Source organism: Triticum dicoccoides, chromosome 5A, assembly GCF_002162155.2.
Source record: "Triticum dicoccoides isolate Atlit2015 ecotype Zavitan chromosome 5A, WEW_v2.0, whole genome shotgun sequence".
Lineage (NCBI taxonomy): Eukaryota > Viridiplantae > Streptophyta > Magnoliopsida > Poales > Poaceae > Triticum > Triticum dicoccoides.
In genome coordinates, this window is record NC_041388.1 from 629,343,328 (window position 1) to 629,356,362 (window position 13,035).

At 40.2% G+C, this 13,035-nt stretch overlaps 1 protein-coding gene and 1 long non-coding RNA gene across 2 annotated transcripts; one reads left to right on the forward strand and one right to left on the reverse strand.

Annotated features, from left to right (window-relative positions):
* Nucleotides 1-408: 408 nt before the first annotated feature.
* Nucleotides 409-11,604, reverse strand: LOC119300226 (ankyrin-3-like). The gene is made up of 8 exons (XM_037577255.1): nucleotides 11,535-11,604; nucleotides 11,257-11,430; nucleotides 10,661-10,786; nucleotides 9,056-9,195; nucleotides 3,832-3,936; nucleotides 3,565-3,693; nucleotides 1,112-1,264; nucleotides 409-522 (listed from the first exon to the last, which is right to left on the reverse strand). The coding sequence occupies exons 1-8, from the start codon at nucleotides 11,602-11,604 to the stop codon at nucleotides 409-411; spliced, it is 1,011 nt and encodes a 336-aa protein (XP_037433152.1).
* LOC119303568 lies at nucleotides 5,625-6,845 on the forward strand. The gene is made up of 3 exons (XR_005147949.1): nucleotides 5,625-6,384; nucleotides 6,547-6,617; nucleotides 6,799-6,845. It is a non-coding gene; the product is annotated as an uncharacterized LOC119303568 (long non-coding RNA).
* Nucleotides 11,605-13,035: the final 1,431 nt, after the last annotated feature.

The window sequence follows — 13,035 nt, forward strand, 5'->3', positions numbered from 1 at the left end:
TGCAGCTTTTAGCAATTCCAAAATAGAGTACTCCAAGACAATAATTATATCAATGAGGATGACGCTCAGAAGGTGTTATTCTGATTGATATAGAGATCTCCGTACACATGAAACCAGCAGATGTATTGGACAAGCAGATACATTTCAAAGTAGGAACTTCTTACCTACATTCTAAAAAAAAGGTACTGTGTTACCACCGCAGCCCTTTGAACACAAACTGCTCAACTACCTCATAATTACTAAGAGAGCAGGACGCCTAGATTGTGTATGCCTTGTACTGTGGAACTGACATACAACAGCACATGTTTTACCAGAAAGAGGTGTGAACAAAAATATAGCATGGACTGATATTAACAGTATACAAATATAAAAAATAACCACCACTCCTTCAGGCAATAAAGATGGGCCTTAGTGACTTACACCAGTATACATCTCTGATGCCACATAATATTTCCCTTCCTTAAATGCCTCTGAAGCTTTCTGTTTTAGTTCAGTTCTTATCTTCGCACATTTTTGCTTATCCTGACCACAAAAACAGAACTGGTTACAACAAATACGTAGAACTAGCTAGTAATGTAAAACATGAAAAATGCACAAATTTGTAGGTGTCGTCCTATATCACCTAAATAATGTCTAAGGCAAGAAAAAATGTGTTGTCCTGCAGTGTTGCAGGGTTTATCCAGAATTCAGGGTGTATCCTAATTAATGTACTCCCTCCATAAAGAAATATAAGAGTGTTTAGATCACTAAGTACTGATCTAAACGCTCTTATATTTCTTTACAGAGGGAGTACAAGACTATAAACTCGTAATAAAAACTATTGTCCGGAGTTTCAGGGCAGGCACAATATCATCCAAAATAACTTGTTAAGTCTAGCACATTAATAGTACACCATGCGGGCATACCCAAAGACTAGGAGTTTGCTAATAGTGATGCAATGCACCAAAAGTAAAATTTGCATGGAATGTTTTTGTTTGCATAATGAAGTTTAGAATAATTGTGGAAAAACTATTTCTACTCTAAATGATAGGCAGAACTTCCAAAGAACAGACTACAGGGTGATGATAAATAACATATGGAAATGCAAGTGAGCACAGAAGGAAACACATACCATCGGCTTCAAACCAAAGTGTTTCACATGAGAAATGATTCCATCAATACTCCAGTTCGGCAGCGTTGAAACAGGAGAAGTTAAAGGGAATAACATTTCAACCATGTCCCTACTGCCTTTAGAGGCAGCAACTTCAATTGGTGTGTTACCACACTGCAAGAGTAAATACCAAATATAAATACAAAATGTAATTGGAAGATTTACACATTAACGAAATGGCTGGATGAACTTCAAGAGAACCACTATGCAAGGACAACAAATGGTGGAACAGCCTCGTTCATCCTTCGTAACAAAATTTGTAAGACAAGGGTTACATCAAATACAGTAACATTAATAATCGAAAGCTTCAGTTCATATGTTGTATTGCATAAACTTTTCAAAACAGAATAGGATGAAGATGATCCAGACACCAAAATATGAATGGAAGGCGCAAAAGAAATCTTTGCAGAAGTAGCATTTTATGTTTCTTTGACCAGGTTATGAAGAAGCTGGAGATTTTTTTTAATTCCTAGTTCAGTAGACAAGAAACATTTACATGACATACTTTCGACATCATCTCTACTACTATAAACACACATCTCTTTGTCTCCTTCCCTCCTTCTCTACACCACTGCTGCCTTTTGTCAGAGCGCAGCTATGTGGAGTCCACCTGCAATCCCTGCTGCACCGGTGCCGACCTCCATTGCCTCCTGGCCGCAGAGCCGAAGTTCAGGTGGGGCGAAGGGGTCCTTGGTGGGACACATGGTCTGATCCTCTTCTAAGCGTCTGATGCATTGATGGTAATGTTCCACACAGAATCATCTAGGCACTGGGACGTTGGTGCCAGCAGAAACCTAGGTAGTGATGGATTTCAGTGCCAAATGCTTCGAAGATTTCAGGTTTGCGATTTACATTGATTTATTTCTGTTCACCGATATAGCTATATTTTTTATACTATATTCGCATTTCTTCTTTTTGGTTGTGTTGGCTGTGTGCATCGTGCACATCAGAAGGCCGGGCATTCGCTCAGTGCGGTTGTATCACCTCGATATATCAATTAAATGTAAATGTCCTTTATCGAAAAAGCTATATTTTTATCATAAATCTATATCTATACTCCTATTCCTATATAGTGTACCAGTAGCACTTCGTATAAGCCGTTGGATCTTTCTAATTGAACAGCTCATATTTAGTGGCTTGTGATAGAGGACTACGTGGCCACATTGACACCGTTGGATATGTTAATCTGATGGCTCATATTGCAAGGATTCGCTGTGGGCCCCATCCCCCTGCTGCCTGTCACTCCCACATGAAATTTGTACCACGCACGTGATTCTGCCTTCGCTATCCAGAAATTTCTGGTGAACTCCCATGACAAATTTGTACTGCGCATAGAGTAGTACTAGCAAAGGTACTAGCTAGCAAGTAGGCATCCTAATCACGATGAGAGAGTGCGAAAAAGCATGCAATGGTGCAGGATAATACATGTTACGGTTGAATAGATTTTACTTTCTCCCATATTCATTTTAGAAATAGTACTACCCTGTTTTTTTCCTTTTGTTTACCAATATTTTTTGTGGACAACTCTGATCAACCAAAAAGGACATAATCAATGCTTGAATAATTATTTTATTCTTCTTTTTGAGTTGAATAATTAATTTATTCATAATGATTAATAACTTGCAACTTAGTACTCTTTCCGTTACCCAGTTTAGCACATATTAAATTTATATATGTTTGAGGATTTCAAATTATGTAAAAGCAAGATTACACAAATATTAAAGTGTTTACGTCATTACGATTAATAGTGTTAGTATGCGTACGTGACTCTACTCATCGTAGTTTAAATTATATAGATGTGTGTCAAGAGAAAACAACCGCTTCTCATGTGTATTGGTCATACTTGAAAAAAATAACCAAATAAATGCTGACAATATAATTATATTGAATACAATTAATTGCCATAGGTCACCCCCCACCCCACCCCAACATGCGGCATTTCACAATAATCCTAGAATTATACACGTGCACGGCACGTGCCATTTACTAGTAATTAAGTAAAGCACCAATACTAATGTTCTTCGCATGTTAATTTTTAGATTTTTGTAATCGTTGTAAAAACATAAGGTAAGTGCGAGAAAAATGACCATATATAAATACACCTTAGCTTGTACACCCTACTTCAGGATATCTATGACCTGGGGACAAGAAACTTTATACCATCAATTCTGATGATACAACGAAAGTAGTGTTTTATCCTCATGTAAGCCTATTCCCGGCATCAGACGATGTGTGGGTAAGAAGATTATCCTAATCTGTCGAGTGTCAAGAGTCTACAACCACATTTTTTAAACAAGATCTGCAGCCTAACATGACCTCATAGAGAAAAAATGGAACAATGTTCAGCTAACTTACAGCATATGCATGAAAAGTAGATGATGACAAATGACAACAGCAAAACAAGTAAGGCTCACTTCATCAGGAATATTGGGGTTAGCACCAGCATCTAGCAAGAACCTCATGATGCCAGGGAAGCCAGACTTCACTGCCAACATCACATAACTACCACCATTGAAGTCAATAAAATTAAGATCTGCACCAGCCTGTGCAAATGAATAATTATTTGATCATTTGTTTGAGTTAATGCTTGATATGTCAGCCACAGAAAACATATACACAAAGAAAATGAAGCTGTGCCTACAGAACTTTAACAAAGCTCCATACGAAGAAAAAGTACTGACCTTAACAAGTAGCTTGACACATTCCAACGGCTCTCTCGGCATGGGCTCGAAGGCCCTGATGGCCCAACTCAATGGGGTATAACCAAGACCAAAAACCTTGTTAGGCTGTGGAAAGTAGAAGAATCAATAACTCACACTTGTCAAAAAAAGTAAAGGAACCAATAGAGATTAATTCTTAGATACGTCAATAGAGAAAAATAAAATCTACTCCCTCCGTACCATAATATAAGATCGTTTTGCAAGCTAAATAGCTTGCAAAACGTTCTTATATTATGGGACGGAGGGAGTTCTTGTGATGTGTTAATTATATTGGTATTTCTGAAGGCAACAGAAAGAAATACATTTACATAGAAATTAGACATAACATGTCATTGGCTTCTGGGAAAGTGAGCATGTTTTACTTTAGGATAATTAAGTGTTGTCCATGGTAACTACTGTTGCTTCAAATACAATGCAAATCTTTTGTTCAGATGGAGCACAGGTATCAGAGGCAACAAGATTTTCCCAATTATCTATACCACTATATAGTGTGCCAATAGCTTCAAATATTGGTCGTTGGATATGCCCATCCAATGGTCAAGAGAAGGCAAATCCGAGCATTATCATCCGTTGGATATAGTTTTCAACTCATAGGATTCTGCCACGTGGCCTTCTCACTGAACCCCCAACTCAACCATCTCATGTGTTCTAGAAGCATCTATTCACATGCTTATCTGATACTCTAATAAAAAGAGACTAGAACAATCTGGATTCTATAGAGGTAAGAACCAATTTGGATCTTGTCCGATTCAATTCTAGAAAAGATAATACATATTCAAATGTATTTTCCATGCTTTATATATATATATATATTTAAATGACATGGTGCTTTGCACAATTTACTAGCAAGACCAAGTATGAGAAGTGTTTTTGTCCAATCATAAAATAAATTATGACATGCATACAACTATTTTTGCATTAAAGACCTATTAAAAATGCTTGTATGTTTTAAAACAAATAGTCACGAGTCTCAAAAAAATATCCACATTTTCCCCCAAAAAATGCATGGCTCAATGAAAAATGTTCATACATTTTCGAAAACAATGTTCTTGACATTTAAAATGTTTTCTTATTTCTCTGAGACAAGCTAGCACACTTACTAAAGGACGAAATGACAAAAACATCAACAAAATTAAAACAGGTAATTTATTCAAATTCTAAAATAAATAAAAATCAAGGAAGTAATAAATGTGCATATGTATACCTATAAAATTTATGAGTCAATTACACCGACGGTGCTAGAACTTGGCGTAAATGGTCACTTTGGTGCTAGAAGTTGCAGTGTACATTGAAGTGGTGTAAAAACTTGGCTTGAATATACAAATACAGTGCATATCCCGTTTTGTATACATAATTTGTGCTGACCAGGCGCGTGAGGTCCGTTGTCAGCCCGTGAACCAGGCAGAATGTTTTTTTTTGAAAATCCCCTAAAAAAATATATTTTGACAAAAAAGACCATATGAACATGCCATTTTTCCTCTCTATGCCCAGTGGGTCCCGCCTGTCAATCTCTTCTCTATCTCTACTACTATTAAACAAGCAAACATATTTATCCCTAAATGTACCCAGCCTAATTTACATATAACACTCTCAATCAATTATAGCCTCACGATCCGAATCATTTGATTATATCTAGCCGTCCATATACACTAATCATCAGCCAAAAGTGCGTTTAGCGATTTGAGAGAGCGGACGAAAACTCTGCCGTATCGGTACGATCCGCAGCCGCGGCCCCAACAATCACGCATGAAAAAAGGAAGTAGATCCAATCGAATCCTCTCACCCTCAACGGAGCGCTGCACCTCCGGCTTGTGGCGTCAGCCTTCTCTCCCTCCTCGCCAGATTTCGTCTTCGCCATCAAGAGGTGTTAAGGGAGGCGCCCGCGACGCGACGACGGCTGGGAGAAGCGGCGCATTGGCGGACAGATGGACATCAGCGCATGTGCAACACATAGCAGCGGCGGCTGTAAGGCCACGGCGGACGAGCAGGTGGTGCGGCTGAGGGCGGGAGAAGAGAGGCCGGGCTGCGCCGGAGGCGGAGCTCGGCCGCGAGCGTGGCACGCAGAGGGCAGTGCCGCGCGAGCGCCCTGCAGCCGCATCACCGAGCGGCAACCCCGCCGCCACACTACTGCACGAGGGCAGCGCCACCGCATCGCCGAGCCACAGCCCGGCCGTTCCCGGCCGGAGGTCGCCGACGCCTTTCCCAACTTTTGGGTTGGCACCCTGATCGGACGCCTCCCTTTTGGTTAACATGTTTCTATGAAATTGAACATTTCAGTAACATTCTGCTGTGTGTTCACAACTTCACATTAATTCAGAAATTGTATGTATGAGTCGACTGCATCCGATGTTGTGCTTCTCCTGTTCCCTTGAAAGGATTGCTGGATGGAAAGATGTTTTTGCTTTCAGGATTTCTGGTGTGTGTACGACCCTCTAAGTAACTCTTTTTCATCTCATGCAGCAGCAGAGGCTTAGAGGAAGGCGCTGCAGCGTGGATGCACATGGGATGCTGCAGGTTAAAGTCCTTTTAGTTTGTTGATAATTTGTCAGACGTAGATTGTAAGTTATATAGCAGAAATAGATTTTAATTTGTGTATGGTGTGTATTCCAAAAACTAATCTGCTTGTACTGAATTAATGTCTTGTACATAAATTTGCATGATGAATCTTTTTGCAAGATACATGTGCCAAAGAGGAGGAGAGTATGAAAGGATAGAGGAGTCAGGAAGGACCGAAGGAGAAATCATATGTGAGCTTAATTAATGCTTCCTAATCAGTATGCTTTTCATATTGACGTTTATTGAACTAATATAGTTTGCTTTTGATTAAGGATCTTGACAAGGCACCTAGCTGTTTTTTATTTTCTGTAGCTTTTGTTGATCTTCTCCTTGTTTGGATTAAATTTCTCATTGGTTTCCTATCCTTTGCAGGAACATGAACCTGATGATGACCCATAGTTGGATGTATGTGAGAGGTACAGGTGTTAGCTCATAAGCATATCAGAATACAACATGACGTGTATAATTATTCAGTTGTTCTTTTTATCCATGCCTCAGTCAGACCAAATTAAATGACAAACTGCAATTATACGAAGACCCATTACATACACGACCAGCCCATCTGTCATTGCGAGACAAGTTAAAAGTGAAGCAACTAAATGTTTGGGTCGAATGTTGTTACTATTGGTTTCTTCAAGGGTAGTAACTTTTACCCAACATATGTCATTTTTTTAGGTTAATTGACTAGCCCCTCTTTTTATAATGGTCCAGTCAATTAAGAGAAAAGGGGAAAGGAAAATGTATGACGACACAAGGGCTATCAATTACAGAGTGAATTACATAGCCTGCAACATTTTCATCCCTGGCCCTATTTATGATCTTACAAGGGCTATCTCTATGAGCTGAACAATTACAGCAGAGGACACACTCAAATTCAGAGTTTAGAGCCTGATGAGCAATGTTGTGAGAACTTGTTGATGATCTGCCTATTTTCCGTGAAATTTGGACGTGTTGGATGGTCCATGTGAGGTTCTCCAAGATTTTTTTTCCTCATTTTTCTGTTCTGGTAGTATGATGGATTTTGATTAGATAAGAACCTGCAGTTTCTTTGTAAGTTGGGATTAAGAGTTCCATATATATGCGCCAAGAGAGTATGTAGGGAAATCATGATATGACCTTGCTTGAGTTGGTATTTTCTTGTGCATTTCAATACCTACTATTAATTATATTGTTTTTCCTTCCTCGGGATCCACAAATTGTCAAGCACACATGCTACAACCATCAACTTCTGGGATATTAACTATCTAACTTGGCAATGTTCACAAAATGGTTTCCATCATCTATGCGATTCTGTTTCCATTATAGCTGTTTGTTTCTCCAATGACTATGTCTACTGTTACGCACGATAAGAAATCTATTCAGGCTATGTCACTGCATCCAAAAGACTTGGTACCCACGAGTTCGTTTTCCTATTATGTACATTGCTGGAAGCCTGGAACCTTTTAAAAAAATATAACCTTACAATTCAGTATTTCATATGCCATCTGATGATACAAGGTCTTCACAGGAAAAACAATGGCACTTGCCCTTTTAGAAAACAAACAGAGGATTTCTGGGCGAACCCTCACTTTTAATGCAAGTTCACTGGACGACTACCATATCTTTATGTACCATTTGATTGCTTGGATGAAGTTTTTTTTGCGGGGGATTGCTTGGATGAAGTTGAACGGGAGATCCCCATCAGCTTTTAGAAGGCATGATTTTGTTTGGTTGGTTTGGTGGACAATACAGGTATATATCCCATTAAAACTAATATAGCTCCAACCAGGGCAGAACCAAGTGGTAAAAAACTGAGTGAGCCGAGACATTTCTTGACGCGACTGGTTAAGCTTAAATTTCCATGTGATATTCAATTCTTAAGTAATAAGGAGTTCCATGCAAAGTTCTGCACCGAGCTTGAGCCAGGAAAGTTAAGTAGAACATAGTCTGATGATCCATTGACAAGGAAATTTAAGCGAACACAGCTGTTGATGGGTGGCTCTGCTGTCCCCAATGCTCTTGCTCTTGGATCATTACTCAAGCATATCTTTGTATACACCGACAAACCGTGGGCTAGGCAATATTCGGTTCAAGATGACCTGGATTAATGATATTTCCATTATCATTTATTTCATTAATGAAGAAGCTTTAGTCGATTCCAATACATTTTAAAGGTAGTTATTTTTTTATTGGAACTAGCAGTTGTAACAAATATTTTGTGCCTTAGTAAGAATTTTTGGTGTTGAGATTTTGCTTTAGAATATTGGCTCACTGCCATTGATATGTTTATGTGAGGCTTTTTTCAGTCATAAAAAAATCATCTTCCTTATTAACAACCAATGAGAAGACCTAATGGATGGAGTAATATATATTGTGGTCTGTATGCAACAACATAGCCACAATTGTGTCTCACCTTTGAAAATGCAACTTGAGCGACATCAAAGAATTGTGCTTCTATTGAACACTTTTGTGAAACATTTATTTTGTATTTGTGGAAATCTCATTGGCTCACCGTATAAGACGTGCATTGCACGTGCAAGCTTACTAGTAGAATATAGAGATGGAGCACGAGTACCGCTGGCCACAGTCCGTTCCAGAGTTTTCTTTTTCATACACCGCAAAGAAGAGAACCAATAAACTGGTGTCTTACATTGGCATGGTGCTCCAACAAAATCTTAATTATGTCATGGTCTTTAGAGATAGCAGCTGCATGCAATGGCGTCCCTTGTAAAGAATCTAAATCCACATTGATTCCTCTTGAAAGCAGCAGTTTTACTATTTCGCAATGTCCTGGAAAATGAAGTTTCAAAAAGATGAATGAGACAAGAACATTTTCCAACATGTAGCTGACTTTACATAAAAGGGCAGCCCTGTGCATCTAGCTCCTGCTTGCGAAGGGTCCGGCGAAGGGTCCAACCACTTTGGGTCATTTGTATGCATGCAGCAGCCTTTCCCTACATTTCTGCAAAAGGCTGTTCCCAGGACTCGAACCCGTGACCTCATGGGCAACACCTTTTACCTCAGATGTAGCTAACTTTACATCTGCATGAAAAATTAACTCTGGACCAGTTTTCAGTTTAGTGATCATGAACTGCAGTAACCTTTTAGTTTACCACACATCTCATCCAGGACCAGGTTTTCAAAAGTGATCCGATTGGGACTATTCAAAATTTACTTGTTTATCCTTGGAAATAGAAGAAGTCGTCGATTTTGAGCTTATAAGATTATAATCAACAACTTGGATAACATTGGATATTCAACTTCAAAATACCAAACCTCAAAGTTATTCTCCACACATATGATAATGGTTCTTCAGCCATCACCCAAATCATATATATGGGAGCTTTGTTCTATGGAAATCACATAAAACATATGGCAAGCTATGCTAAAATAGAAACATCAAGCATCACACTAGCCAGGAGAGGTGTCATAGTAGTCAACTGTCGCGATCCCAAGAGTGGAGGTTGTAGCTCTGTGCCTGTGACGTGTGTTTCTTGCTTACTTTATTCCTTAACCAAGTCTATTCCAACTGAGAGAGGCCACCAAACAAATGTTAACAAAATTAAGACTAGCTAATCTTATCAAAAGAAAACTACTCCCTTCGTTCCTAAGTATAAGTCTTTTTAGACATTTCAAATGGACTACAACATACATCCGTATGTAGACATATTTTAGAGTATAGATTCACTCATTTTACTCCGTATGTAGTCACTTGTTGGAATGTCTAAAAGGACTTATATTTGGGAACGGAGGGAGTAATAACTAATTTGAAGGAATGGATCCAATTTGGATCAGTCGATCCAGAAATGCTTACTTCTCTCAATGATATGAGGAATTGATTTGAACTAACAGTGACAAATTCAAATTTTATTTTATAACAGGATGAAACAATGACAAATTCAAAATTGAAAACACAGGTTCATATGACTTTCCTTCTCCTTTTCCAATTCCCTCCATTCAAATACAGGATTAGATTTAACTCCAGCAAGCATTTCTGATTCCAAGCCTCCATATCCCTAAATCAAAGCGAACCCTGAAGGAATAGCAACAAAACGTTTGACAGCATCAAAGAAGGGAATCACGTCTCCTGAACTCCTTTCCAGTTCTTCTTGCTCTCTCAGCTCTATTGATAGTTTGTCGGAGTCTAATGTTGCTTATATCGAGTGATGTGGCTTTCTAAGCCAAAAAATCAGATTGACTATGTATGCACTGACACATGCGATGAATAAGCATACTTGTTGGGAAAGAGAGAGACCTTCCTTTGCAGCGGCATAGAGAGGTGAGTGTACTTTGCCAGCTAGTGGATCAGCACCATGATCAAGAAGATATCTTGCAGCATCAGCTCTTCCATACGAGGCAGAAAGGTACAGTGGCGTGTCACCTGCAACAGTTGAAAAAATAAACATGAGGAGCTGAACAAATTCACGCCAATCCTGCCCTCAAATCAAAAGGTTGTACACAAGAGAGCCAAACGTGAAAAGAGAACTTCACTAGAGCAGTATCAAATGCCTTTCCATCTGACACATGCTTACTGTTGACAAAATTGCATGACGGCAGGCAGGGGAGACACTTTAGATACAGTTCACACATGGTGTGGTTTGCTCATATAACATATCCAAAGAAAATCAATGATGTTTGAGGTATGGTGAATGGACTCTCTGGGCATGGCCGTGTGCATATATTGGATATCTTAACTCCACTTGTTACGTAGTCACAATTTACATATGTAACACCAAATTTGAAGCCTGAGATGCAAATTCCACATGGTATATAACTAACTAGTTGAAGAATAAGCATAAATACATGAACAAAAGTTGACGAATCTGCGAATTGACGCAAAGGGAACACCACCTATGAAGTTGAGTTGATTGACATCGAGGCGGAGGTCCTCGACGAGGTACCTGCAGACCTCGAGCCGACCCGACCCGGCCGCCAGGTGCAGCACGCGGTCCCCTACGCCGTCCTCCACCGTGCCCAGGATGGCGGCCTCTCCTTCGCCTCCCGACCCCATCCACCGCGCCATCTCTTCGCAACGCGAGAAATGGGAGCCAAGTCCAGCACTAAATCCGTCAAGCTACTACCATCATCAAACCCTAAGAAGGAAGAGCGTAAGGAAGATGCGGAGTTACCCTTGAGTAGACGGAGGTTGCCGTCGGCGGCGGCGCGGAGGAGCGCCTCCTCCCGCTGCTGCTTCCCCATCGCCTTCATCTCCATCTCCATGGCGATCGAGCAGGCGGCGAGAGGGAGTCGCCAAATTTCGAGAGCGGCAGTGCGCTGCGGGGTGGAGAAGAAGGGGAGAGCCGGATCGGAGGGGAGGAGTCCGTGAGCCCTGGGCCGTGGGAGCAGGCAAGATGTTATTGACGGGGAAAATGTGATTTTGTTTTGATGGTTCGAGAGCCCATGGCCATGGCCCATGCCCAAGTAAACATTGAAGCTACCTTGTTTCTTATTTTTATTTTTGAAAGGCAAACTCTGCCAGAACAGACCATAAGCTTGACTTTCGTTTGTTTTCTTATATGATACTAGGAAAATTGCCCGTGCCTTGCAAAGGGACATACATATTTTAAATATATATCCTTTGGAAGTAGGGAAAAGCTTCTAAACAGCCGGCTGATTTGCTTGAGGAAATCAGCCGCCTCGCTCAGGCGCCACGCGTCATATGGTCCCACGCGTACGCTCTCCCTGGACCATCGATGTGGAGTGCCATCAACCTCACCACCATCCTGGCACCACCGGCGCAAGCAGCAACCATATAACCACGCAGTACGTCCATGTCCACTCCAAGTTTCTGTAACAATAACGTTGTTGCGGAACGGCGACATGGTGACAACATAGGACGATTGTGTTAGTGCGCGATGCGGACAGAGATGTTGTTGCAATTTTTGCAACAAATATCTTGTTACAGAAAATTAGACGTGGTGGAAGATGTGTTTGGAATTTTTGCAACAAGAGTCTTGTTGTAGAAAATTAAAGAAGAAAAGATTTTGCAAGATGAGACGTGTTAGAGGAAATTAGTGAACGGGAAGTTTTGCAATAAAAGTCTTATTGCAGAAAATTAGAAAAGAGAAGGTTCCGCAATAAAGCTTTTGTTGCAGAAAATTAGAGAAGAGAAGTTTCCGCAACAAAGATCTTGTTGCAGAAAAGTAGAGAAGAGAAGGTTTGGCAACAAAAGTATTGTTGCACAAAATTAGAAAGGAGAAACTGATGGCTCGCATCACTCAAGCAAACAGCTCGCGAGCCGGTGGAAATGCCATTTGAAAGCGACTAGAGATCTGGGGCAGCATGCAGCCCCGCGAAGTGATCCAACGGATTAATCCTACGGCGGTCAAGCCGGCTGATCTATATGTCAGATCAGCCGGCTGACGCGTAGTGCTGCCCTTGGAAGTACCATGTTAGATATTAATTTCCCACCCAATCTGCACATATTCTTACCCATACCAATTTTTTTTGCCAATTAAAGCTTCATCAAATTCTTAACATTGAAGCCCACGGTTTGTTTCTTAATTTTATTTTTTGAAAGGCAAACTCTGCCAGAACAGACCATAAGCTTGACTTTCGTTTGTTTTCTTATGTTATATAAAAAATCTACACACAAATATGTAGGGGGGTGCATACTTTTTTTTTTTGCAA